At 46.3% G+C, this 27058-nt stretch overlaps 1 protein-coding gene across 3 annotated transcripts in view; it reads left to right on the forward strand.

Moving 5' to 3' along the window:
* The window catches only part of INO80D (INO80 complex subunit D), a 54707-nt gene that overhangs the window by 11844 nt on the left and 15805 nt on the right, over positions 1-27058 (forward strand). The window contains exons 1-10 of one of the 3 annotated variants that reach the window (XM_083401124.1): positions 3193-3385; positions 3926-5383; positions 5495-5741; positions 10145-10911; positions 13170-13278; positions 15258-15485; positions 15584-15687; positions 19092-19225; positions 22341-22558; positions 24890-25047. In XM_083401124.1, the coding sequence (XP_083257250.1) occupies positions 5524-5741; positions 10145-10911; positions 13170-13278; positions 15258-15485; positions 15584-15687; positions 19092-19225; positions 22341-22558; positions 24890-25047 (1936 nt within the window). In that variant the 5' untranslated portion in view covers positions 3193-3385; positions 3926-5383; positions 5495-5523. Of the gene's footprint in view, positions 1-3192; positions 3386-3925; positions 5384-5494; positions 5742-10144; positions 10912-13169; positions 13279-15257; positions 15486-15583; positions 15688-19091; positions 19226-22340; positions 22559-24889; positions 25048-27058 lie in introns of those variants that run through there. The other 2 variants (XM_083401123.1, XM_083401125.1) reach the window with 2 other exon arrangements.

The following is a 27058-nucleotide window of genomic DNA, read 5'->3' on the forward strand; positions in this document are numbered from 1 at the left end:
AAAGGTAAAGGTACCCCTGCCCGTACGGGCCAGTCTTGACAGACTCTAGGGTTGTGCGCCCATCTCACTCAATAGGCCGGGAGCCAGCGCTGTCCGCAGACACTTCCGGATCACGTGGCCAGCGTGACAAGCTGCATCTGGCGAGCCAGCGCAGCACACGGAAACGCCGTTTACCTTCCCGCTATTAAGCGGTCCCTATTTATCTACTTGCACTTTGACATGCTTTCGAACTGCTAGGTTGGCAGGCGCTGGGACCGAGCAACGGGAGCGCACCCCGCCGCGGGGATTCGAACCACCGACCTTTCGATCGGCAAGCCCTAGGCGCTGAGGCTTTTACCCACAGTGCCACCCGCGTCCCAGCGTAAACTATATTCAACCCCTAAAATATAGGTGAGCGGGTGCCAAATTGTCACGGTTAGCCATGGCACACGGTGAAACAATCATTAGAAAGAACCATGGGCTACCAGATCAGAAAGGTAGCCTTGTATGGTTGGGAAATAAGAGGGCATCCACTATGGAAATCAGACTGTGTTGCCATCAAGCTTCCTAAATCATATCAAAAACTATGCGTTGGTTCCTTGTATTCTTAAACATAACTTTGAGTATCAGTATACAAGTACCATCCTGTGAGAATGGCACCAGGAATTTGCTGTGCCCCTGCATGAGAGCAGAGGTGATCCCTGTGCTGGCACAGAGGCTTACATTCTTCCGTGTTGTTCCGCTGTCTGCAGTTGAGTTGGCTTGTAGCAAAACTACACCAAGGCTCTTGGGGCTTTGCTTTCCATCCTTTGGGAAGCTTGACAGCACACCTGCACCCCCTTCCTCCACTTCTTGCAGCTGCTGCCAACCAGCTTGACTTCTTCCTTTCTTAGTTACCCAGCCCTGCTCACTTAAGGCCATTCCACGCGACTCAGAAAGGTGTGCAGGATTTTTTCCAGGGCACTCGCTGCTGACATCAAGACGAGGAGTTTATTTTTTAAAAGCCACCCCTGAGCTTTCTTTATTCCTTGCATCCTCTGAAGGAATCCTACGTGGCCTGGCTGATCAGTAGCCTTTAAATGCTGCCTCCCACATGCTGTGAGACTAGGGAACATGTGTCATTTACTTGGCAACAGTGGACCAGAGTTCCCCTTCCAGATTTTGCTCCAGACCACCCCTACACAGTTTACTTGTCCAGTCTCCAGTTTGGACCCTGCCGATCAGAAGGTCGGCGTTTCGAATCCCTGCGACGGGGTGAGCTCCCATTGCTCGGTCCCTGCTCCTGCCAACCTAGCAGTTCGAAAGCATGAAGTGCAAGTAGATAAATAGGTACCGCTCCAGCGGGAAGGTAAACGGCGTTTCCGTGTGCTGCTCTGGTTCGCCAGAAGCGGCTTAGTCATGCTGTCCACATGACCCGGAAGCTGTACGCCGGTTCCTTCGGCCAATAAAGCGAGATGAGCTCCGCAACCCTTGAGTCAGTCACGACTGGACCTAATGGTCAGGGGTCCCTTTACCTTTACCTTTAACGCTGCATAAGCCAGGAGTCGAGAGGGAGGCTTTGATGTCCCCTGGTGACAAAGTGCGAGCAGTTTTCCGAACTATCCCAAACAATTCTCTGCTTGTTTACTATTCAGAAATAAGAGGATGTCTGACCCTTCTTCCCTTTTCTGACATGTGAGAGAGTAGCAGTGAAGGAAGGTAGAAGGGGACACATGAGATGGCAGCAGGTTGAGGGAAGCATTCTTTCAACTCCATGTATGTGGATGGGTCAGAAACCGAGAGCATCTGAATGCAGTGTTAGAAACTGGGATAAAAAAAGCTAGGAGCATAATAATAATAATAATAATAATAATAATAATAATAATAATAATAAATTTATACCCTATCCATCTGCCTGAGTTTCCCCAGCCACTCTGGGCGGCTCCCAATTGAGTGTTAAAAACAATACAGCATTAAATATTAAAAACTTCCCTAAACAGGGCTGCCTTCAGATTTCTTTTAAAAATAGGACAGCTGCTTATTTCCTTGACATCTGATGGGAGGGCGTTCCATAGGGTGGGAGCCACTACCGAGAAGGCCTTCTGTCTGTTTCCCTTGTAACCTCACTTCTCGCAATGAGGGAACTGCCAGAAGGCCCTCGGAGCTGGATCTCGGTGTCCGGGCAGAACAATGGAGGTGGAGATGCTCCTTCAGGTATACAGGACTGAGGCCGTTTAGGGCTTTAAAGGTCAGCACCAACACTTTGAATTGTGCTCGGAAATGTACTGGGAGCCAATGCAGATCTCTCAGGACTGGTGTTATATGGTCCCGGCTGGGATCTTGGGACCTGGGTTGTGGGACCAAAACAGAATGTCTAGTTGCCATGGGGGGGGGGGTCGGCAACACTTTTTATTTATTATTTTGATAAGCATGAACTAATACGCAATTCACATAAGAGTCACATTGTTACTCTCACATTTTTAGCAGAAATTGTTAATACATAAGTGTAATTTGGTGTTTACAGTAAAAATATTGGCACCATACTTCAGTGTTCAAAACACTCTACTCTCTATTGTTAAACGCCTTAACATATTGTCTATCTTTAACATATACTTGAAGGCTTCAAAGCACACACATTTCAGTAATCCTTGAGTGTCAGCCAGGCACAAAAAATGGCACCCAGACTTTTGGAGGTGCTCGCGAATGGAGAATCTTTAGGCGCAAAGTGCGCCTGGCACCCTGCTAATTTCAAACCCTGTCTGGGAGGCAGGAAGCCTGGTTGGGCAAGTGGGGTTGGTTGGTTGGCATCCGCCTGTCTCAAGAGATAATGGAAGAGTGCATCTTTGGGGGTGAAGTCAAACCATCAGAATTACAGCGCCTGCTGTGGCTGTAGAGCCCGATGTGGGAGAGACATGTTTTGTTGCATTTCTTCGTTCTGCGCTCCTCCCAGCTGTCATTGCTCCTCTGGTAACTGCTGTGGATACATGACCTGACAGATGGTCTCTAGGTGTTGCGGTCATCTGCAAGGGATTCCCACGCGGCGGTGTTAATGTTGTCGGCTTTCATGTCATGTTTGCAGACATTTTTGTAACACAGTCGGTCTGCCAACGGGCCAGCTGATTGAAGCCAGCTCCCCAAGGAACTTAACCTTGGGGATCATGCCATCTTCCATTCTGTGGACATGGCCAAGCCACCATAGACATTGCTGAGTATTTGGTGACATATTGCTGACATATTTGGAGCAAGGTGTTTGTCGATTTGTGACTATAATTTAAATCTCTTATGAACCTCCGAGCTGCTGATTTGCAAAAGGAATGTCACCAGCTGCATGTTTTGTGTGGAAATCAGATTATTATTTAAGTGTAAAATAGGAGCTTAACTGTACCTCAGGATGCACGTTTTGCTATCAGTCTAAAATTCATGCCAAGTTCTTTTGCTCACATTTCCAGCATTTATTGTCGGGCAAATGATAAATTTTTTCAAGCTTGACTGGTGTCATGTACCACCTATAAATCATTTTCATTAAATTTTCTCTTAGGGCATTACATGCCGTGAATTTCATACCTGTGGTCCATAACTGTTCCCAGTCAGCCATCATTATGTTATGTCCAACATTTTGTGCCCATTTAATCATAGCTGATTTCACCATTTCATCCTGAGTGTTCCATTTCAACAGCAAGCTATACATTCTTGACAAATTCTTAATCTTTGGATCTAACAATTGTGTTTCCAATTTTGATTTTTCCACCTGGAAACCAACTTTTTTGTCCAAATTGTATGCCTCCATTATTTGGTAATAATGGAGCCAATCTCACACTTTGTTTTTCAATTTTTCAAAGCTCTGCAATTTTATTCTGTCTCCATCCTGTTCCAGAATTTCCCAATATTTCGGTCATTTGGCCTCCATATTGAGTTTTTTCTGTGCCTTCGCTTCCATTGGTGACAACCATCTAAAATTCATGCCAAGTTCTTTTGCTCACTTGTAATGATAGATAGTTGGGTTTTGCACCAATACCTTAAAAAGCAACAATTTGAATATAATGTCAAGCATAGACTCATGTTTTGATCTCTGAAGGTGGAAATTCAGCTGAAGGGGAGATTTAAAGCTGAGAAGCGATGGGTGGGGAAAGTATTTAGCGCCCCTGCCTTTACCTAGTGTCAGTCTGCTCCATATTGCTCTCTCAATGTTGCTTTTCCTTTCTGTTTTTCTAATTTTTTTTATTAGTTTTCACAACATTATAAACAAACAAACACATAAGACAAACAAACATAAATCATAGCCTTATTAAAAATTACACTTATTAACATTGTTAAGTGACTTCCTCGCTTCCGCTTGGTTGAATTTCATTGCATGTCCTTTTAACGGTTTTCCAAATCACAGTTCTTATAAAATTTAACTTAAACATTAACTTCCTTAGTTCTTCACATTATGAAATTAAACATATTAATTCATCACTTAACTTAAATAAAATCCTAAGCCAATTAAGTATCTGCAAGCTGTTTTCAGTTAATTTAACTTAACATATTTAACTAAATAATCATTAAATTTAATCCAATCTTCCTGATACTTCTCCTCCTTCTGGTCGCGGACTCTTCTGGTTAGGTCGGCTAGCTCCGAAAAATCCATCATCTTCACCTGCCATTCTTCTATCGTTGGTAATTCTTGGGTTTTCCACTTTTTAGCTAACAAAATACGAGCAGCAGTTGTGGCATGCAAAAATAATTTAACATCTTTCTTGGGCAATTCCAAACCTGTTATTCCAAGAAGAAAGGGCTCTGGTTTCTTTATAAATGTATATTTCAACATTTTTTTCAATTCATTATAAATCTTTTCCCAGAAGTTTTTCACCTTGGGACAGGTCCACCACATATGATAAAAGGTTCCTTCCTTTTCTTTACATTTCCAACATAGATTGTCACAGTTATGATATATCTTTGCTAATTTTACATTGCTTTTCCAGAAGTTTTGGGAAAGGGTGTTGGGATTTGCTTACCCCCATTTTGCATATGATGCCAGCTTGCTGCCATGATTTGGCGCTAAAGTGGCTGTAGCTAAAACAGTTCTAAAACTTGCAGTGTACCTAGACGGGAGGACATCAGTGAACGCTTTCCCATAAGTTGCTGGTAGAATTCATCACAGCAAATTCTTCAGGAAATGGAGATAATATCCTTAGAGATAACCCTGTGCGAAGAGTATTTCGCATTCAAATTGTTAAGTTGGTGTTCCAGCTGATGATTTTTCTGGGGAGATCAAACTGATTCATTTGCGCTCTGTGAGCCGTTTCATACGTTTTCATTAACACAATTTCTCTTGTGTTATTCCTCTTAGACAATCTCCTTCATATTGACTCGTCATCATTCCGGGATCGTGGTGTCTGCGGGGCTCTTTGCTGACATTGACATGGTAGAGAAGATTTAAAATTGGGTAACTGGTCCTCTTCAGATAGATTTAGAACCAAAACTTTTACCTTCTTCTTTGACTTTGAAACTCGTTTTTAACTTTTGTCGTTTTGGGGGTGGTGGGGTCTTGTTTCAGCTGATGTTCACAAGGAAAAGAGTCACGTGATGTATGAAGGCAAACACATACACTTTTCTGAGGTGGACAATAAGCCGTTGTGCTCGTACAGCCCCAAACTGTGCAAGCAGAGACGACTTAACGGCTACGCCTTCTGTATCAGGCACGTTCTGGAGGACAAGACTGCTCCCTTCAAGCAATGTGAATATGTGGCCAAGTACAATAGCCAACGCTGCACCAACCCCATCCCCAAATCTGAGGACCGTAGGTAAGTAATGGGAGCACAGTTTTGAAAACAGCAGCGGCAATCTCAGTGGTGGCCTGAAGCATGGTTTGGAAGCACATGATAGAAGTTTCCCAGGTCAACATCTGGTCAACAGTTTGAATGGGAGACCACTTGGATCTCACTGCCTCATTTTATCACTTTGGGTGGCGTATAATTACCGTATTTTTTGCTCTATAAGACTCACTTTTTCCCTCCTAAAAAGTAAGGGGAAATGTGTGTGCGTCTTATGGAGCGAATGCAGGCTGCGCAGCTATCCCAGAAGCCAGAACAGCAAGAGGGATTGCTGCTTTCGCTGCTAAGCAATCCCTCTTGTTGTTCTGGCTTCTGAGATCCAGAATATTTTTTTTCTTGTTTTCCTCCTCCAAAAACTAGGTGCGTCTTGTGGTCTGGTGCGTCTTATAGAGCGAAAAATACGGTAAGTTGTTGTGTGTGCAGAATAAGGTCCACTCTCACAGTGAGACTTTCCCCCTCTCTCCCTCCCCCCAATCTTTGGAGCATTGAGAAAAACCCAGAATAGTTTTAAGGGATGCGCTGGGGAATAAGGGGGAAAGGGAGTCCCATTGCATGTGCAGACCCTGTACATACATGTTGAAATCCACCCCCTAAATTATCCTTCATCCTATGATCCCAGCCAATCAGGGATCACGTGCCAATTTGATAGTGTCATGCTGTGCCGTAATCAGATGTGTTTACGTGGCAACGTCACTGAGGGCAATTGACCATATAGTTCTTGCTAAGGAGGATGGAAAGGAATATGTCCCTTGTTGCTAAGACAACTAGATCAGGGCACTTCAGTGTTTGGTGTGCTGGATGCGAAAGTGGGCAAATACCACATATCCACTAGTTGTGTAGAAGAGAGAATTAGGTGTTCTTTGAAGTGCTTGGATATTACCCGATCTTTAAAAACAGGGCCTCTCTGTAGGGCAGGCACCCCAAACTCGGCCCTCCAGATGTTTTGGGACTACAACTCCCATCATCCCTAGCTAACAGGCCCAGTGGTCAGGGATGATGGGAGTTGTAGTCCCAAAACATCTGGAGGGCCGAGTTTGGGGGTGCCTGATGTAGAGTATCTATGGGGTGAAACTATAGCGCAGCTCTTCATATCTCATTGCCCCTCATGAATAGGAGCAGAATAAATTATGCAGACTGAGGCAATATTTGCCCAGTTGTTCCATTTGCATACCACAAGTTTTGACAGTGAGCCAGCATTAATAAAAGTGACTTCGGAAATCACTGGAGAAACGCTGTCTGCTGAACACACAGTGGTTTCTGTAGACACCTGGCAGCAGTTCTTCTAATATGACATTGCAGGTTGTCAAAATGAAGGAATTTTGCTCCAAGTAGAATTCCAGCCTTGCCTTCCTAGGGTTGTATCCAGGTGTGGCCCTCTAGTGATGGAAGTGCTCTCTGGTCCCATGGAGGTTCCCATGAATAAAATGGGAGGAAATGATTTTCACTGTTTCCTCTTTTACCCAGAAGCCCTCTGTGCCACCTCCTATGCTGTTCCAAAGCAGCCCCCCTCCCCCCGCTATATGAATGAACTTTATTACAGTCACAGACCAGGATAAAAAAGAAAACAACAACAACAACAACAACATATAAATAAAATAGCAGTTAGGTTTCCTTTTTTCAAACCGATAATTGTTAGAGCAAATAAGGACAAAGAAACAAGCGTAGGATAAAACATCTGAATAAAATACAAGATTAAACATGGATAATGGGTGGGTAAAAACTGATAATTAAAACAGATAAGAACTAAAAACAAAAACACGCAGTTAAAACTGTAAGAGCATAAGAACTAAAAGACTCGCAGTTAAAACAACTATAAGAGGCTGCAGAGTAGAAGCCTCTGAAATAGAGGACACTCACAACATTAGAAACTGATGTGCAAATATGGTTAAAACAGACAATTAAAACATTGTACACGGGTGGCGCTGTGGGTTAAAGCCTCAGCACCTAGGACTTGCTGATCGAAAGGTCAGCGGTTCGAATCCCCGCGGCGGGGTGCGCTCCCGTCATTCGGTCCCAGCGCCTGCCAACCTAGCAGTTCGAAAGCACTCCCGGGTGCAAGTAGATAAATAGGGACCGCTTACCAGCGGGAAGGTAAACGGCGTTCCGTGTGCTGCGCTGGCTCGCCAGATGCAGCTTGTCACGCTGGCCACGTGACCCGGAAGTGTCTTCAGACAGCGCTGGCTCCCGGCCTTTAGAGTGAGATGAGCGCACAACCCTAGAGTCTGGCAAGACTGGCCCGTACGGGCAGGGGTACCTTTACCTTTACTTTTTACAACAATAAATTTAGAAACAATGTACGACAATAAACTATCCCAGGGAGTTGACTCAGAGTCACCCATGGAACCGAGTTTGGGGATTTTCATGCCAGACTATTTTGAGTTGGGCGATGGTCTGCGCCTACAGATTTGTACACAGAATCTGGCGACCATCCAGGTCATCTTCCCCCCGCTATATTTTTCTGTTCAGATTATTCTTTCGTTAGCAGTGAATACTTTGGGCTTTGAATTAGCATAATTTGCCAGTTTTTCTGGGGCGGCTGATGCGATAGGCAGTAGGAATGCTTTGTTGTGGCTGACAAGATGAAGTGTATAACTTTCTAACATGCGTGTTTTGGGAAGGCAAAGGAAGTTAACTAGGTGTGAAGCATCATGTCACAACATTGGAAAATGGAGGACAGCAAGAAGAAAGTAGCGTAAGCCTATCAGTTTAAAGAGGCAGACTGTGGACTTATTCATAACTAGAGGTGTATAAAAAGACGGTGTTTTTCCCTTCAGAGTTATTTTTCCTTAAGATTTGTGATTGAAGCGGGGGCTGCCTACTCATAAGGATTCAAAGGATTTTGAAAAGGATTCAAAAGAAACACAGTATTAAAGAAATGAATTGTATCTGCAAGCCAGAACCCTAAATTCTGAAACTGGGAAATCTGAATTCTGCAAGTCCCCAGTTAGCATCAGTATTAAGCTGTTTTTAATATTGAACTTTAAATTGCACCTTCTCCTGAAAATTGGAATGAGGTGAAGGCAATGTGTAATCTGTTCATTTATTCAAAAAGATTTATATACCGCTTAATTGACCCCAATCTCCAAGTGGTGTACTTAAAACAATATAAAATGTATATTTAAACTACCAATAAAATAAAATGTTAAAAATAAATTGACGTAAAATGTATTGAAGCATATATAAAAATCAGCATTTTTCTCAAGGAATATGCACAACAAATTACATATTAAAAATATGTTTGGGGGCATGCTTGACTAACCAAAAAAAGTTTTTAGTGGGTTCTGAAAGCAGCACAGCTAATATACTTGCCTAATATTAATGTGTTTCACCATTAAGTGTTCCACTCTCCACCCAAGGCTGGCTGGAGTGTACAGGTTATCCACTTTTTATCTTCTCAACAGCTGTGTGTGGGAGCTTAGGCTGAAAGAGGGTAGCCCAAAGACACCCAGTGAGTTTCATACCTGAGTGAGGATTTAAACCCTGGTCTTCCTGTTCCCAAGTCCAATACAGTGGTGCCTCCCAAGACGAAATTAATTCGTTCTGCGAGTTTTTTCGTTCTACGAGTTTTTTCGTCTTGCGAAGCACCAATGTGTATTGACGGTTTCCCATAGGAATGCATTGGCGGTTTTTTTAAAAAAAGGCGCAAGACGTTTCGTCTTGCAAAGCAAGCCCATAGGGAAATCCGTCTTGCGAAGCAGCTCAGAAAACGAAAAACTCTTTCGTCTAGCGAGTTTTTCGTCTTCCGAGGCATTCGTCTTGTGAGGTACCACTGTATTTCCAGGTTTAAAATTGTTTGCCTCAAGCCAAAGAACATATTCCCTCTTTGCTCTTTGACTTCATAATTCTCAAAGAAAAAAACCCACCCACTCTTGTTCTTTGTTAAACCATTTTCTTTCACTTGGGCTACTAATAAAATTTCTGCTTTGCATCCTTTTCAAGCATAAGATTGAAGTGTTAGGGATGCAAGCTTTTCACAGAAACGTGTAGAACCTAACACAGTTATTTTTATTAGGGTAAGAAAAGAGATCGCCTTGAAAGATATCTGCTGTGCTTTTATGTCACAGTTTTTCCATATATGGACTCCATTGAAATGCAGACTGTAATTCTGCAAACGTTCTGATGTGCAGTTCAATTGGAAGTACATTGTATCTATAGTTATAATATAGCTAATGTAATATGCAATTCAAATAATATCTTTATTTTTGAAAGTTTATAATTGGCTATGAGATATTCATTTAAACGTTCTCCATTGAGGTTTCTCACAAAAGAAATAAATTTATGCCATTTAAGCTACTTTCTCATGAATTCTAGTTTCACCATGCTTAAGAGCTGGCGAGGAGAAAATAATGGTCTGATGGTCTTGCTTCTCAAAGGTACTGCAACAGTCACCTGCAGGTACTTGGCTTTTTACCGAAAAAGGAGAGGAAGAAAAAGAATGACCCCGTCGAGGAGGTAAAAGTCCGGCACCAGATGGATTCTGTGGCCTTCAGCCTGACAGTTCCTCCGCTGGCCTTGAAGATGCCCAATGGACTAGACGGGATGTCCCTCTCTCCACCGGGTGCCAGGCTTCCTCTCCACTACTTGGAAGCAGAACTGGAAGACCCCTTTGCTTTCAACGAGGAAGATGAAGATCTCAAGAAAGGGGCAACGGTGAAGAAGAAGCTGCAGAGCAAATTAGCCCAGAACCGGCAGCGCCAGAGAGAAACAGAGATTCTGAAAGTTCGCCAAGAGCACTTTAGCCCTCTTCCTGCACCTTTGCAGCAGCAGCAGCAGCCGCAGCAGCAGCAGCAGCAGCAACAGCACTCCCATCTCTCGCCATTACCAACTTCTCTAAAGCCAGCAGGGCTACAGCAGGGCTTAGTCTGCAAGTCACCTCAACCTCAGAACACCAGCCTACCAGTGCAGGGAGTGGCTCCCACCACGTACAATATAGCACAAACCAGGCAGTTGTCTAACAAAAGACCGCTGCCTCCCCTGCACCCTACTAGGGCTCCTGGCCCAGACCCGCCCGGGGTGGACAGGATCCTTATGAAAGCCACAGCCTTCTCTCCGCACTCATCCTGTATGAGCCGGCTACAGAGACTGGTGAAACTGTGCACTCAGAAACAGCAGCTGGATGCTGATCTGTTTCCGCATTTAGGTAAGTGGGGAATTAATGGTACCCGAACGTTTTGATCATTCGGTCCAGTAAATCTGCCATAGATTGGTAACAGTGCGCAAGTGAAGTACTTGAGTAAACTGTATCCTTGCAAGTGTGGGCTTTTTAATGCAGAGGGGCAAACTAGGCCATGGGCAGGTATTTCTGCATCCTGCCCTGTAAAATTCAGCTAGTTACTACTACTAAAATCACATGGCTTGCCATTTTGTTTTCAAGGCAGTTCTAAGCACACACAAAAAGGGAGCATGGCTGTAAGTCTAGAGGACCAGTTCTAGCTTTTGTCATGGACATAAACCAGGAATTTAGGATATTCAGATTGTTGCTATGGTACAAACATTGGTGGTTAGGCAATCTGAAGTAGCAGAAAGTGTAATGGCAATTATAGATATATAACAGAGCCTAGGACTTGCTGATCAGAAGGTTGGCGGTTCAAATCCCCGCGACGGGGTGAGCTCCCGTTGCTCGATCCCTGCTCCTGCCAACCTAGCAGTTCGAAAGCATGTCAAAGTGCAAGTAGATAGATAGGTACCGCTCCGGCAGGAAGGTAAACGGTGATTCCGTGCACTGCTGTGATTCGCCAGAAGCGGCTTAGTCATGCTGGCCACATGACCTGGAAGCTGTACGCCTGCTCCCCCGGCCAGTAAAGCGAGATGAGCGCCGCAACCCCAGAGTCGGCCATGACTGGACCTAATGGTCAGGGGTCCCTTTACCTTTAACTGACAAAAAGGGATGTGGGTGGCGCTGTGGTCTAAACCACAGAGCCTAGTGCTTGCTTATCAGAAGGTTGGCGGTTCGAATCCTCACGATGGGGTGAGCTCCCGTTGCTCGGTCCCTGCTCCTGCCAAACTAGCAGTTCGAAAGCACATCAAAGTGTCAGTAGATAAATAGGTACCACTCCAGTGGGAAGGTAAATGGCGTTTCTGTGCACTGCTCTGGTTCGCCAGAAGCAGCTTAGTCATGCTGGCCACATGACCCGGAAGCTGTACGCCGGCTCCCTTGGCCAGTAAAGCGAGATGAGCGCCGCAGCCCCAGAGTTGTCCGCGACTGGACCTAACGGTCAGGGGTCCCTTTACCTAACTGACAAAAAACGATGAAGCAACAATGTGGTTGCCTTCTTCCTTAAACGGGCCCCTCCATCCAGATTATCTTCATATGCTTCGCTGTTCACTGACCTATGGCCAGAAATTAGCCTAGAGCACATTACTCTTTTCCACCTCAGATGTGGACCTTTGATGCCCCACAGTGGCTGAGTATGCCTGTGGCTAGTAAGCCTGACCACAGAAGACCAGGACTTGGTGCCAGGAGAAGAAGGGGCATAGCTAGCCTTGCAGGGCAGCGGTGATTAAGAATCATAGGGCTGGAAGGGACCACAAGGCTTATCTAGTCCAACCGCCTGCAATGCAGGAATCTCAGCTAAAGCACCCAAGACAGATGTCCATTCAACCTCTGCATAAAAACCTCCGAGGAAGGAGTGCCCACAACCTCCCAAGGGAGACAATTCCACTGTTGAACAGCTCTTACCGCCGGAAAGTTCTTCCTGATGTTTAGTCGGAATCTCTTTTCTTGTACAGTGGTGCCTTGCAAGACAAAAAGAATCCGTTCCGCGAGTCTCTTCGTCTAGCGGTTTTTTCGTCTTGCGAAGCAACCCTATTAGCGGATTAGCGCTATTAGCGGTTTAGCGGCTATTAGCGGCCATTAGCGGCTATTAAAGGCTTAAGGGATTAGCGGATTAGCTGCTAAAAGGCTATTAGCAGCTTAGTGCCTTAGAAAAAGGGGGTGGGGAGCGAAAAAAAACCAACCCAGGAATCGCAAGACATTTTCGTCTTGCGAAGCAAGCCCATAGAGAAATTTGTCCTGCGAAGCACCTCCAAAACGGAAAACCCTTTCGTCTAGCGGGTTTTCCGCCTTGCGAGGCACCACTGTAATTGAATCTATGGGTTCAGCTCCTACCCTCCAGAGCAGGAGAAAACAAGGTTGCTACGTCTTCCATGTGACAGCCATTTAGGCATATGTGAGAAAAACAACCCTACATGTTGTAGGGTGGGGTGGGGGGTATAGCCTTGACGGGGTGGGGTGAGATGGCAGCTGTTTGGGAAACTCCCATAGGCGTGGTACATCTCTTTTTGTTCTAATTCATGCACATAATGAGGTTCCCGGTTATGATGAGGCCCTCTGTTGTGATATCACAACAGTGCTTTTCTCACTACTTTATTTGTTCGCTTCCTTCCATGCTTTTCCAGGGTTGGACTGGTCGGAAGACAGTGGAGAAGAATTGGAAGAACTGGAACAAACTTCGCCATACCAGGTTGCATGGTCTATTCGGGAAGCCCTCAGATATGACAGGAATGAGTAAGTGCATACAACTCAGAACAGAAGACTGAGTAATTAAGTGCAGAATATGAAATAATATTGGGACGTGGGTGGCGCTGTGGGTTAAACCGCAGAGCCTAAGGCTTGCCGATCAGAAGGTCGGCGGTTCGAATCCCCGCAACGGGGTGAGTTCCCGTTGCTCAGTCCCAGCTCCTGCCAACCTAGCAGTTTGAAAGCACGTCAAAGTGCAAGTAGATAAATAGGTACCACTCCGGCGGGAAGTTAAATGGTGTTTCCGTGCGCTGCTCTGGTTCACCAGAAGCGGCTTAAGTCATGCTGGCCACATGACCCAGAAGCTGTACGCCGGCTCCCTCGGCCAATAAAGGGAGATGAGCGCCGCAACCCCAGAGTCGGTCACGACTGGACCTAATGGTCAGGGGTCCCTTTACCTTTACCATGAAATAATACAGAGATCAGGCTGTCTTTTAAACTGTTACCTGTAGGTGAGGGTAGGTACAGTGGAAGAGGGTATTCATAGTCTTGGGTTTGTATCCCCAAAGCTTCCTGTCTGTAAGCAGAATGGAGGTCTACTTGTGCCACTTGACTTCACCGTCCTCCCCTGAACAGCCTCCGAAATCTTCTCTGGAGTATTGGGGGCCCTCTGGCGCAGGTTTTGGGGGTACACAGTGGGTTGCAGGTGAGATGAGAGGGTGGTGAAGTCCCGTGGCGTAAGAGGAAGTCCATTCGTGCACTGAATTTTTACTCCAAGCATTTTAGAAGTGGCTGGTGAACTTCGTCCGTTGAACCTGAAAAAAAGTTATGTATAATGTAGAAACAGAGGCCGGAATCAGAGTAACAAAACTTGATCAGTGATCTTGTCCTCAGTGGAGGTGTTTGCTTTTCCCATCTCAAAAGCATCATTTTATAGTCCATTCCTAGGAGCAGCTGCCATGGCAAAGAAACAGAGGATTGGTCACAAGAACTGCTGTGTTGCATGGTATCACAACTTGTGGTACAGTGGTACCTCGGGTTAAATACTTAATTCATTCCGGAGGTCTGTTCTTAACCTGAAACTGTTCTTAACCTGAAGCACCACTATAGCTTGGGGCCTCCTGCTGCTGCCGTGCCACCAGAGCACGATTTCTCTTCTCATCCTGAAGCAAAGTTCTTAACCTGAAGCACTATTTCTGGGTTAGTGGAGTCTGTAACCTGAAGCGTATGTAACCCGAGGTACCACTGTATTTCACTAGTATGGCCATTGCACCACAACAACAGTGTGTTCATAGTGGGTGGGGGTACTGTTTCATTTATTTTCTATATTTCCCATCAGTTCTGTAATTCTTAAGGTATATTTACAATAATTACAATTTTATAGTTACAATAAAAAAATGTAAGTGCTTAGATCCTATTCTCCCATCAGCAGAGCTTTGCTTACAGGATGCTCCTGCTGGTGTGAGGAAGGGGGAGTCCATTTTCTTCCCCTTGACTCCCTCCCCCTGAGAATTTGCTCCAGAGGGAGGGGAAACACTTTGGAAAAGTATGAAAAGTGGTTCTCAAGCTGCAGGGGAAAGGGGGAGCTGAGCCCTTCCATATATGGAGGGACAACTCCAGATCCAAGCCAAAATTATTTACAAATTCAGTAAAACACCCCAGTTAAATCATGAAGGGCAGAAGCAGCAATAAAATCAGACAGTAAAACTTTTCAAATAGTAGAAGCCTGAGAAAATAGAAGAACATTAGCATGGACTCTAGTGTCGGCTAGAGTGTCAGAGGAGATGCTGACAGAGGTGTGCTGCAGCCATCTCCCTAGTTGCCAGCCAATGTGTGTGTGTGGAAACCATCCAAAAATGAATACAGTGCTCAGGGAGGTTGACGTGGAAACTGACATTTCTTCAGGTACTCGGGACTTGCGCTGTACAGACAAGATAGCAGTAGTGCAAGTTTGCGGAATGATGACGTTGGGTTTTGAGTGCCAGCCACTTGATCACCTGCTTTTCCCTCCCCACGCAATCTCACAGGCCAGATGACGACCCTGACGCCAGCGGCAGGAGCTCCCGCATTTCCCAACTTTGCACTTACTTTCAGCAGAAATACAAGCACCTCTGCCGCCTGGAGCGGGCAGAATCTCGCCAGAGGAAATGCCAACATACATTCCGGAAAGCCTTGCTGCGGGCAGCCAGCCGAGAGCCGGAGTGCGCTGGGCAGCTGCTACGAGAGCTCCGAAGAGCTTCGTGTACTCGGAACAGGTGAGGGACCACACACACCTGGCAGTCCAGCACGCACGTTATATCCCAGCCTTCTCCGTTTCTTGGTGCTAATCTTCTTGGGTGTCCTTTTGTTTCAGCACAAGCCAAGTGAAGCAGAGGGACGTGTCACCATGTAGAGGGACAACCAAGGGCGAACCATGCACCAACAAGGCTCTTCCGTTCACTAAACATTGTTTCCAACGTATCTTTTTCACTGTGTTCCTGTTCCTAAAAATGTAACACAGTCCTACCTTGGTTGTTGAACGTAATCCATTCTGGGAGTCTGTTCGGCTCCCGGAACGGTTCGAAAACCAAGGCACAGCTTCCGATTGGCTGCAGGAGCTTCCTGCACTCAAATGGGAAGCCGCGGAAGCCATGTCCAATGTCTGGCTTCTGAAAAATGTTCACAAACCGGAACACTCACTTCCGTGTTTTATGGCATTTTGGAGCCAAAATGTCAGAATACCAAGGTGTTTGACAACCAAGGTACGACTGTAATTAATTCTGGCCATCTCCCATTTCCAACGAGTATTTCTGGGGGCACTCCTGCTAGCTCTTTGGCCTGGTTCTTCTTTTCAAGCTAGCAACTTATGGAAGAGACTTGGTAAATCCATTCTTAAGCCTGTGCTGTTGTGTCAGCTCTGAAGCAGCAGAGAGACCCTGAAACAAAGGTAGAATCCAGGGGCCTAGCCAGCCTTTGAATCTGTCCTCACTTCGAATCACTGGCATCAGGTCAGAATTGTTTGGTTAGGGCAGTTCGAATCCCTGCGGCGGGGTGCGCTCCCGCTGTTCGGTCCCAGCGCCTGCCAACCTAGCAGTTCGAAAGCACCCCTGGGTGCAAATAGATAAATAGGGACCGCTTACTAGCGGGAAGGTAAATGGTGTTTCCGTGTGCGGCTCTGGCTTGCCAGAGCAGCGTTGTCACGCTGGCCACGTCACCTGGAAGTGTCTTCGGACAGCGCTGGCCCTTGGCCTCTTTGAGTGAGATGGGTGCACAACCCTAGAGTCTGTCAAGACTGGCCCGTACGGGCAGGGGTACCTTTACTTTATGGTAGACCTTCAGGGTGGAGGAACAAACAGCTTTCTAGAAATGTCCCTGTACTGGACGCACGCACCTGGCATTGCCCTGTGTGAGGTTGGTTTGTCAGTTTCCGCAGAAAGTCTGAATTATCTTACAACTTAAATTGCTATAAAGGTTTCAGCAGGGTGTGAAATCTGCACTGCGAGGTAGTACAATGACCTAGAATGAATAAGAGATGAAAGACCTATAATTCTGCAGTATCGACAGAAGAGGCAGAGATCAGGGAAAATGAAAGTCCTTATGTTAGAAGCCCTTACAATGAGCATGAGTACGTGAAATTGCAGGAGCAAAGAAAGGAAAGTTTCCAAATGCTGCAAGCTCGGAATTTTAATGAGTTTTCTCTTTCCCACTCCTCCCTCAACTTCAAAATTCACTTAAATCTCTTGCAGCTTTCCCCCCTGCCCCTTCCTAATTGCAACTTTAGCCTTAATTTTAAGGTTCCTCTAAGGCATTGAGGAAGAACTGAGAATTATAAAGGGATCAATGAAAGGACTTTTGTAGATACGACAAGCGCAGAGCGTTTGAAAGAAAAGTGCCATGCAGAATATTGACTATGCTTTCAAGTGCTGGTCTCGGTATGGCTGTTTGCAGACTGGAGTTGGCGAGATATGTGAGTTAGTCCACTGACATATCTTATCTCACAGCCTCTGTGGGATTAGACACCACACAAGGCCACTGAGCTGACAGGCAGGAAGCTCCATTTGTAATGAGCCAGCACTGCCACAAGGAGGCAGCGTAGGCCCTTGCTTGAGCTGCCATAGAGATAATTCACCAGTGCATCTCTCCTAAATCACTGCCCCGTGTTTATCCCACTAAAGAGTCCCTAGGTATGATGCTCCCTGTATACCTGCAATAATGATCATTCCCTTGTTCACATTGGCTCCATTCAGGCGTTGCTCTCATAGAGCCATGCCTTTAGTTCCACACCCAACATCATATCTCCTTTCTCCCAGTAGCCAAGCGTTGCGCTTGGTTGTGTGAGAAGAAAAAACAATGCAGAAGTTTCTGTTCATGGTGAGTAGAGGTTTCTCCCTGTTCGGGACACCTGATTGTGCTGCTGACCAGAACATGCAGAGCCCCTACATGGAAGCAGGGATTGTGCATTGGTCTTCCTCATCGCAAAGTTGCAGGCAGCTGTTGAAAGAAAAAAATTGCAGCATCAGAGGTAGGGCCGAAAGCTCAGCCTTGCTCTCCACTCTCCCCCCTCCTGCCCTGTGTGAGTGACTAGGGCTGTGACTGCTTCTTAAAGAGTTGAAGGAGAACCAGGAACTTTGCAGCTGCTACTGGGCTACAATGGCCACCATCCCTGAACACTGGCCATTCTAGAATTTAATAATAATAATAATAATAATAATAATAATAATAATAAATTTTATTTATACCCCGCCCTCCCCAGCCAAAGCTGGGCTCAGGGCGGCTAACAACAATCAAAATAATCCAACATTCTAAAAACCTTTCATTATAAAAATTAATTAAAATCAAATTGATGGCAACCATTAAGCAAGATTCTGTGCAGATTGCCAGAGGAGGGGGTCAGGCTGCGCCCTGACCAAAGGCCTGGTGGAACAGCTCTGTCTTACAGGCCCTGCAGAAAGATGTCAGGTCCCACAGGGCCCTAGTCTCTTGTGACAGAGTGTTCCACCAGATTGGAGCTGCAGCCGAGAAGGCCCTGGCTCTAGTTGAGGCCAGCCTAACCTTTCTCAACATAGGGTCTACAGATGTTATTGGACTAGCTAGGTATGATGGGAGTTGTAGTCCAACAACATCTGGGGACCCAAGGTTGAGAAAGGCTGCCTTAAGCAGAATTTTAAGCGTGTCCCTCAATGGCGGGAACGATGGTGGTAAATAAATACAGGGAGAAAGCAAGTGAAGTGGCTATCTCAGGAAATTGCATCATGTAAACTTGCATGATGAAGGAAAATGCCTACTGCTGATTTAGGGAGGGGAGGAATAGATGAGAGAGAGACTAAAAATGCATTGAGTTTATATATCTCTTCTGAACAAAATAATTTTGAATCAGGACTCACTGTATTGACTTCCTCTGTGCGTCATCTGTCAAAAAGGCAGGAAGAAATTTACAATTTTAATGTGCTCTCATATGTGGATGACAGAAATCCTCTTTTTAATATTTGTGTATGGATTCTCATTAGTTGGTTAGAAAGCAAATCTATTGATTGCATTGTCCCAAAAATCACAGTATTGATTAAGAATCTCCAGGAAACAAGACACACAAACTCATTAGCAAAATAGCTGCTTCCATAAACCCATCTTAATAAATTATAAAATCATTAGTAATTCTGCTTGATGGCAGGTTGTTTTGTGTGTGTGTGTGTTGGTTTTTTTGCTTTTAACTGTTGACGTCGCATCTTCTGTAGCTGCAGCATGAGTGACATTTAAGGAATTGCTCCAAAGTGAGATATTAGTTGGGAATAGAATTCAAGGTTCAGTATCTTACTCTCTTTGTGTAAATCATGCAGTCTCCTACTCCTCCTTTGCGTGTTATTCCTGACTACAGAGAAACCCAGATATCCTCTTGAACCGGTCCCAGCAGCTTTTCTCAAGCTGCACAGCCAAGTTTGCAGACGGACAGCAATGCTCTGTGCCAGTTTTTGACATTACGCACCAGACCCCCCTGTGTGAAGAACACGCCAAAAAAATGGTAAGTATATTTGCTAGTCAGAATACTTGAAGAACAGCGGCGGCAGTATTTCCAGCAAGCCGGGGAATGACATCAGCATGCAGCTTTCGCTTCCGGCCCCTTCAGAAAGCTGTAAGGTGAGCTCTTGATGATAACCAAAGAAAAATGCTATATCAGCAGACTTTCTTTGACATCTAAAGGATTATGGGGAAATGTTTCAAAGATCCTCCTTCGCTCATCCTATGCAAGCTTATGCGGAACAGAGTCTCCCTGAATTTAACAGTCCCAGTTAAGGGTGCATAGGATCGCATTTAAGAATGATGTCTGTCCTCTTTTGTGATGTCATGTCTGCCGTGAGAACATAGAGAGACTGTTGGCGGTATCCAACTAATTTGTTCCATCAGCACAAGGATTTCAGCTTGCACTGTGGAGCTTCTTCCCACCCTGTCAGGGACCTGCCATCGGAGCAGGAGGAGGTGAGAGGGCTCCTGGATGATGGTGGAGAGGGTCCCAGTAGGAGGAGGGATAGCCCATACGCTGGGGAAGAAAATCAGTGTAACACCAGTGGAGAAGGGGAGGAGATAGAGGAAGCGGAGAGGTGGCTCCAGGACTCTTCGCAGGAGACCAGCGGAGAGGGGACAAGTGCTCCGTTGCCCACAGCCACAGCGCGCAGAAAGCTTTGGCGCAGGCAACGGGGGAGGAGACTGGGCGTCAAGCAGCTTTTATGTTGGAAGCGGTTTAAGAAATGCCCACTGACGGATTCTGCCAGCGACTGAGGCAGCCACGGAATAGAGGCTGTCCGGTCAGAAAGGGTTCAACCATGCAACCTAGCCAGGAGTAAAGGCAACTTACGCACAAGCAATCCCTAGAACCATTACACACCCCCTCCCTAAATCTTCATTCCTGATTCTGGGTAGCCCCCAGGCAGCTTCGGGGAGTACACCGTGGGAGAAGACTGGGTAGGGGGAGTTCTGTTGCACAAGCAGAAATCCTTGCACTGATGGATGAAGTTAGTTGGGATACCTCTCCTAGGCTTATCGGTTATTCTCCTGGAAGGCCTTGTCAAGGTGGAAACTTGAGCATTTCAGTTTGTTCACACAGTTTATTTTTGCCAGTTGCGTCGGTCAGTGAAACGGAAGCTCTCCTCGTTTTAATTTCTGGGCACCACAGTTCAAGAAGGACACTGACAAACTGGAACGTGTCCAGAGGAGGGCAACCGAAATGGTCAAAGGCCTGGAAACAATGCCTTATGAGGCACGGCTAAGGGAGCTGGGCATGTTTAGCCTGGAGAAGAGGAGGTTAAGGGGGGATATGATAGCCATGTTCAAATATATAAAAGGATGTCACATAGAGGAGGGAGAAAGGTTGTTTTCTGCTGCTCCAGAGAAGCGGACACGGAGCAATGGATCCAAATTACAAGAAAGAAGATTCCACCTAAACATTAGGAAGAACTTCCTGACAGTAAGAGCTGTTCGACAGTGGAATTTGCTGCCAAGGAGTGTGGTGGAGTCTCCTTCTTTGGAGGTCTTTAAGCAGAGGCTTGACAACCATATGTCAGGAGTGCTCTGATGGTGTTTCCTGCTTGGCAGGGGGTTGGACTCGATGGTCCTTGTGGTCTATTCCAACTCTATGATTCTATGATTCTATGATTCTTTCCCAGACAATCTCCAAACCGCCTCACACAGGTTTGGACATGACCTTTCCCCTTTGCTAGGCACAAGAGTCATACACCATAGCCCTCAAGCTAATAGCTGGCATCTGACTTTGGCTCATTCCCAGATGACACTCACATTTTGTCATCAGACAGTTTCTTACTGGCACAAAGCTCAGTTTTTTGGCTGCCCTAAACTATGTGTGGGGATCTAGCCTGTGGGTCAAATTCAACCCATGGAAGCTCCCCATCATACCTGCTGTGTCTCCTCCTTGCCTCTGCGCACCATCAAAAGGAGATTTTCAAGCCTAAATGCAACATGGGGCATTTTCATGGAGGTCCAGTTGGCTCTAACGGGGGGCTTTTCATATCTAACTTTGGCAAGGGGGGGGGAAGGTTAGAGTGTGTTTGTGTATTGTGGGCAAGTGGGGGTCCCTCCCCACCAACATGCTCCACCCACACTCAGTTTCATTTTTGCCCTGCCCATGGAAGCTTGGCCACAGGGACTACAGCCCTTGGGAGCCACCCCAATGTAATCCACTTTGAAGATCCATCCTTTTTAATTATAGCACCTTGTGAAACCCTGGAATATCAAGATGGCAAACGCCATCTACGAAAAATTACATTATCTGAAGGTTGTTAACTCATTTGGAAGTACCGTATTTTTCGCCCCATAGGGCGCACCGGCCCATAGGGCGCACCTAGGGTTTTTTTTGGGGGGGGGGGGAATAAAGAATCCCCCCCCAGCCCCCAGAATAGACTGCTATCCGCAAGCCTAGGGAGCCCGGCGGGAAGTCGCGGAGAGCTTGCGGAGAGCTGCCCGAAGCCCGGGGCGCACTACTCAGCGTTCCCCAGGCTTCGGGATGCAGGCAGCTCTCTGCAAGCCTTGGGAGACCGGCTCCCAAGGCTTGCGGATAGCTTCCTGAAGCCTGGAGAGCGAGAGGAGTTGGTGTGCACCGACCCCTCTCCCTCTCCAGGCTTCAGCAAAAGCCTGCATTCGCCCCATAGGACGCACACACATTTCCCCTTCCTTTTTGGAGGGGAAAAAGTGCGTCCTATAGGGCGAAAAATACCGTAACACCTTCTCTGTATTTTGCATTTGTGTGTGTAGTTCTGTGATTCCTGGTGACATGGCATTGCGATGCTCCGAGCCATTTTCAAAGAGAAGTAATTGACCATTTCTTGCCTTGAACTCTGATGAACATTCTTTCTGATTCAGTGCCATCCTAAACTTCCAGAAGGCCGCATGTTAAACCCGTATGATTTGAATTTGGAAATAGTTTGGTCTGAATGTGTTTTGGATTCTTTCCCGCCAGTGGTACAAAAGGCAGTACGGTTTGCTTAGCATCGTGGTTCCCTTTTCAAGGTGTCAGGCGTTGTCCGTTCCGACTTGCATGCCATAGAGATGTTCACACTTTGGAATGGCGAGGAAAGAAAAGTGCTTTTCAGTTCAGTGTTGGTGTTTTCCATTCTCGTTCTGAAAAGGATAACTTCTTGAGAGGAGACAGCTCCCGCAAAGTCCAGCACCAGCAGCAGAGGAAACCCAGGAAAAAAACAAAGCCACCTGCTCTTACCAAAAAACACAAGAAAAAGAGAAGGCGAGGGCCGCGACGTCCCCAAAAACCGATTCCTCCTGCTGTGCCCCAAGGAAACCTCACTATGCCCACCAGCGTCTCACTGCCAATGGAGATCTCCCATATACGGTCAGAGCCCAGCTATGATTAATTCTCTAAGCTGACAGCGTAGTGTTGGAAAAGAATAGGCCAAGTACAGTGGTGCCTCGCAAGACGAAAAGAATCCGTTCCGCAAGTCTCTTCGTCTAGCGGTTTTTTCGTCTTGCGAAGCAACCCTATTAGCGGATTAGCGCTATTAGCGGTTTAGTGGCTATTAGCGGCTATTAAAGGCTTAAGGGATTAGCGGATTAGCTGCTAAAAGGCTATTAGCGGTTTAGCAGCTTAGAAAAAGGGGGTGGGGAGCGAAAAAAAATCTCAAGACTCGCAAGACATTTTCGTCTTGCGAAGCAAGCCCATAGGGAAATTCGTCCTGCGAAGCGCATCGAAAAACGGAAAACCCTTTCGTCTAGCGGGTTTTCCGTCTTGCGAGGCATTCGTCTTGCGGGGCACCACTGTAAATAGTTGTGCTAGCAAGATCCAGAACGAGTGACGCTCGCACAACAGGGCTTTCCTCCCTTTGCGATCCCCACTAAATCGGCTCTGCAGGATTGCCCCCCCCCCCCAGCAGAACAGCACATGGCGGTGAGGATAGGGCATATAATTCTGTCTGGCAAGCCAAAACACTTGCGCTGATAGAACTATTGCCTTACTTCGAATTCCAGCCATAGTCTACGCTACCTGTATGAGGACTAGGAAAACCAGCTCTGATGTTCTGCACATACTTGCTTGAAAACAAGCCCTTTTGAGGACAGTGGGTCTTACATAGCACATAATCCTATGAACGTTTACTCTCACACAAGTGCTGGGTTATGGCTGGCGGCAGAGAGGGGGAAAGGTTGCGCACACTCATTCTGCACACTTGCAGAGTGATCGCTTGTTTGTTTTCCAATTTGCTCTGCCTTGCTGCCTGGCCAGGTCCCCAGGGGGCATTTATCATGCCAACCTGTAGACACTTTTGGCCAGTCTTTATGACCTGACGTAATATACTCTGCTACTGATGTAATGGCACTTTTCATGCATTAGATCTCTCCTACCTTAATAAATTGACATATCAAGTAAGAAGACTTTTGCTCCAGAATGGTGCATTTTTTACAGCCCTTAACTGTCTCAGATTATTGAAAAAGCAAAAAATAAGTGACTGGTTCACATCTTTCCAGAAGAGTCTGTAGAACAAATTAGTGTGAAAGAACTCGGCTTAATGGCTCCTTTCTAGTGCTTTAATAAGCCAGTCTAAATAGTAACTGAGCTGGAAGAACATTATGCAAGTCAGTGGATGTATTCACACTTGTCCGCAAACTATGGTTTGAAGGAAGATTGTTTAAAAGTGGGTCTCTCAGACTTTTAATCCGGGGAAAACTATATCCTGGGTTTCAAAACTGGAGATAACAATTAATTCTTACGATCGAGAGATGTGTGTGTGCATTTTCTAGGTCAACTCCCAGAACCTTGGGTCAGGCATCCTCCTTATATAATAATAATTTATTATTTATACCCCGCCCATCTGGCTGAGTTTCCCCAGCCACTCTGGGCGGCTTCCAATCAAGTGTTAAAAACAGTACAGCATTAAATATTTAAAACTTCCCTAAACAGGGCTGCCTTCAGATGTCTTTTAAAAAGAAGATAGCTGCCTATTTCCTTCACATCTGAAGGGAGGGCATTCCACAGGGCGGGCGCCACTACCGAGAAGGCCCTCTGTCTGGTTCCCTGTAAACTCACTTCTCTCAATAAGGGAACCGTCTTGGAACCAATACTACCGCTAAGACCATTGGGGCCCTGGGATGGAGCTATGCTTTCAGAGCAATGCAGACGTTTTGAGGATCTGAGTTGGGGAATCCCAGCAGATCATCACTTGCTGCTCATATTTTAGCCAAAAGTGGATAAAGCAGGGGGGAGGAATCCCTGCTGCCTGGGTTCCCTGTTTTCCAAAGAACATTGAGGATTGGAAGCATGCAACTTGTTTTAAGTTTCAAGGCATGTTTAAGCCCCTCTTGGAAATCACATTTGTGCAGTGATTTCTTCTGTCATAGTATAGCCATCACCCAGCATGGCGTGAGAGTAAACATTCATAGGATTGTGTGCCATGCGTCTTCTTGCACCAGCAAGGATATCCCGTTTTGTGCGCCAGCAGAGGTAGAAAAGAGACATAAATCTTAGTTGTAGCTATGCCAGATCCTGCAGTAGCTTTATCTATGGCAGCTCCAACGGCTCCATACATTCAGAGTTGAGTTTGGTGAGGGAACAGTTTAAAAAACAAAAAAGGGGGGTGGGGTGGAGAAAGGGCCTAGGCATCCCAGAATAGATCAGAGCCCAGCATGGCACCAGACCAAAGGGCGGGGCTGACTGTCTTCCCTGTTTTTGTAGGAGCCCTTCCACACCGGAGCTGAGTACAGACGAGCTGCCAGATGACATCGCCAATGAAATCACAGACATTCCACACGACCTCGAATTGAATCAGGAGGACTTCTCTGACGTCCTGCCTCGGCTGCCGGATGACTTGCAAGACTTTGATTTCTTTGAAGGTACCTTCTTTCTCGATTAAACACAAAACTCAGTGCTGCGGCAGGAAATGGCAACATTTCCGACATTCATTTTATTTTTATTTTTTAAAACGTACAATTAAGGAAAATGCCGAAACGTACAAGGATGAAAAACGATGGTTCAGATTTCTAGTCAAGCTGTCAGCCAGGATTCTACGTGACCATTTTAGGTGTGTCCAAATCACATGTGATTGCCAACATGTAGGTCCTTTTGGATCCGGCAGAGGGAAGGGCATACAGTGGTGCCTCGCAAGACGAAATTAATTCGTTCCGCGAGTCTCTTCGTCTAGCGGTTTTTTCGTCTTGCGAAGCAACCCTATTAGCGTCTTAGCGGATTAGCGCTATTAGCGGTTTAGCGGCTATTAGCGACTATTAGCGGCTATTAAAGGCTTAAGGGATTAGCAGATTAGCTGCTAAAAGGCTATTAGCGGTTTAGCGGCTTAGAAAAAGGGGGTGGGGAGCGAAAAAAAATCTTAAGACTCGCAAGACATTTTCGTCTTGCGAAGCAAGCCCATAGGGAAATTCGTCCTGCGAAGCGCATCGAAAAACGGAAAACCCTTTCGTCTAGCGGGTTTTCCGTCTTGCGAGGCATTCGTCTTGTGGGGCACCACTGTAGTTATGCACATTCGGGAACTGAGAATGGAACCATTGTGCAAAATGGCCTTCACCTGTACAGTGGTACCTCGGGTTATATACGCTTCAGGTTACATACGCTTCAGGTTACAGACTCCGCTAACCCAGAAATCATGCTTCAGGTTAAGAACTTTGCTTCAGGATGAGAACAGAAATCGTGCTCTGGCGGCAGCAGGAGGCCCCATTAGCTAAAGTGGTGCTTTCAGGTTAAGAACAGTTTCAGGTTAAGTACGGACCTCCGGAACGAATTAAGTACTTAACCCGAGGTACCACTGTACGTTGTATTTCTGAATGTCAAGCAGATACTTTTCTCGTTTCAATTGCTTCAATTCTGTTTTGCAGAGAACTCAAAGGTGTGCAATTATTGCACAGTCATATACCCTTAACGCTTTTCTATTCCACAGAGCCATTTGTGGAAAGGATTTTTTTTTAATACATAAATGTAAATACTGTGTAGCTTTCAGTTCTGTATTTGTCTAAGCACCAGAATTTGAACTTGGTGATTAATTTTTGTATTTGTGGGGGAATTTTAAATGTTGTGAATTTGAAGAGACTTTTTTTAAAAAAATGTTTAAAGGGGAACACCCCCCGCAAAAAAAAACTCCAGCCTCCTAAGCAGTTGTGACAAGGTTAACCACGGGTTGTATCCAACACTGCGTGGGCGGAGTTCTGCTCATGCAAAGGGAATTCTTGCTCCTCTCTGAACCCTAAAATCTGCTCTGGAGGGTCCCCCAGCCCTGTGAAGCGGAATTTGAGGGCCTACAGGGAGAGCAGGGGAAAGTTTTGTCTTCAAGTGGAACGACAGTGTTGGATACAACCCAGTGTACTGAAAAGGATTACAAGCTTGCTATTAGGAAGGGCAGCTTTTGAAAGAGAGAGCACAGCTATCTAATTACCGTATTTTTCGCTCCATAGTGCGCACCTAGTCTTGGCTTCATTTTTAGCCGCGGGGCTGGGGCGGGGGAAGCCCGAGCTTCCCCCGAGCCCAGCCCCCAGAACAGGTCCAGGAGCAGCGGCAAGATTGCGCGCAGCCTCACCGCCGCTCCTGAAACTTGCAGGGCTGGGGGCGGGGAAGCCCGAGCTTCCCCCGACCCCAGCCCCCAGAACAGGCTGCTCTCCGCAAGCCTTCAGAGCCTGGCGGGAACTCCGGCCGCGCTCAGAAGGCTTGCAGATAGCTGCCTGAAGCTCGGGGAGCGCAGCAGGAGTTGGTGCTGTGCTCCCCGGGCTTCAGGCTGCAGGCTGCTATCCGCAAGCCTTTGGAGCGCTCCGAAGGCTTGCGGATAGCTGCCTGAAGCCTGTAGAGCAAGAGGGGTAGGTGCGCACCGACCCCTCTCGCTCTCTAGGCTTCAGCGAAAGCCTG

The sequence above is a fragment of the Podarcis tiliguerta genome (genome assembly GCF_965153285.1).
Source record: "Podarcis tiliguerta genome assembly, chromosome: 1".
NCBI lineage: Eukaryota > Metazoa > Chordata > Lepidosauria > Squamata > Lacertidae > Podarcis > Podarcis tiliguerta.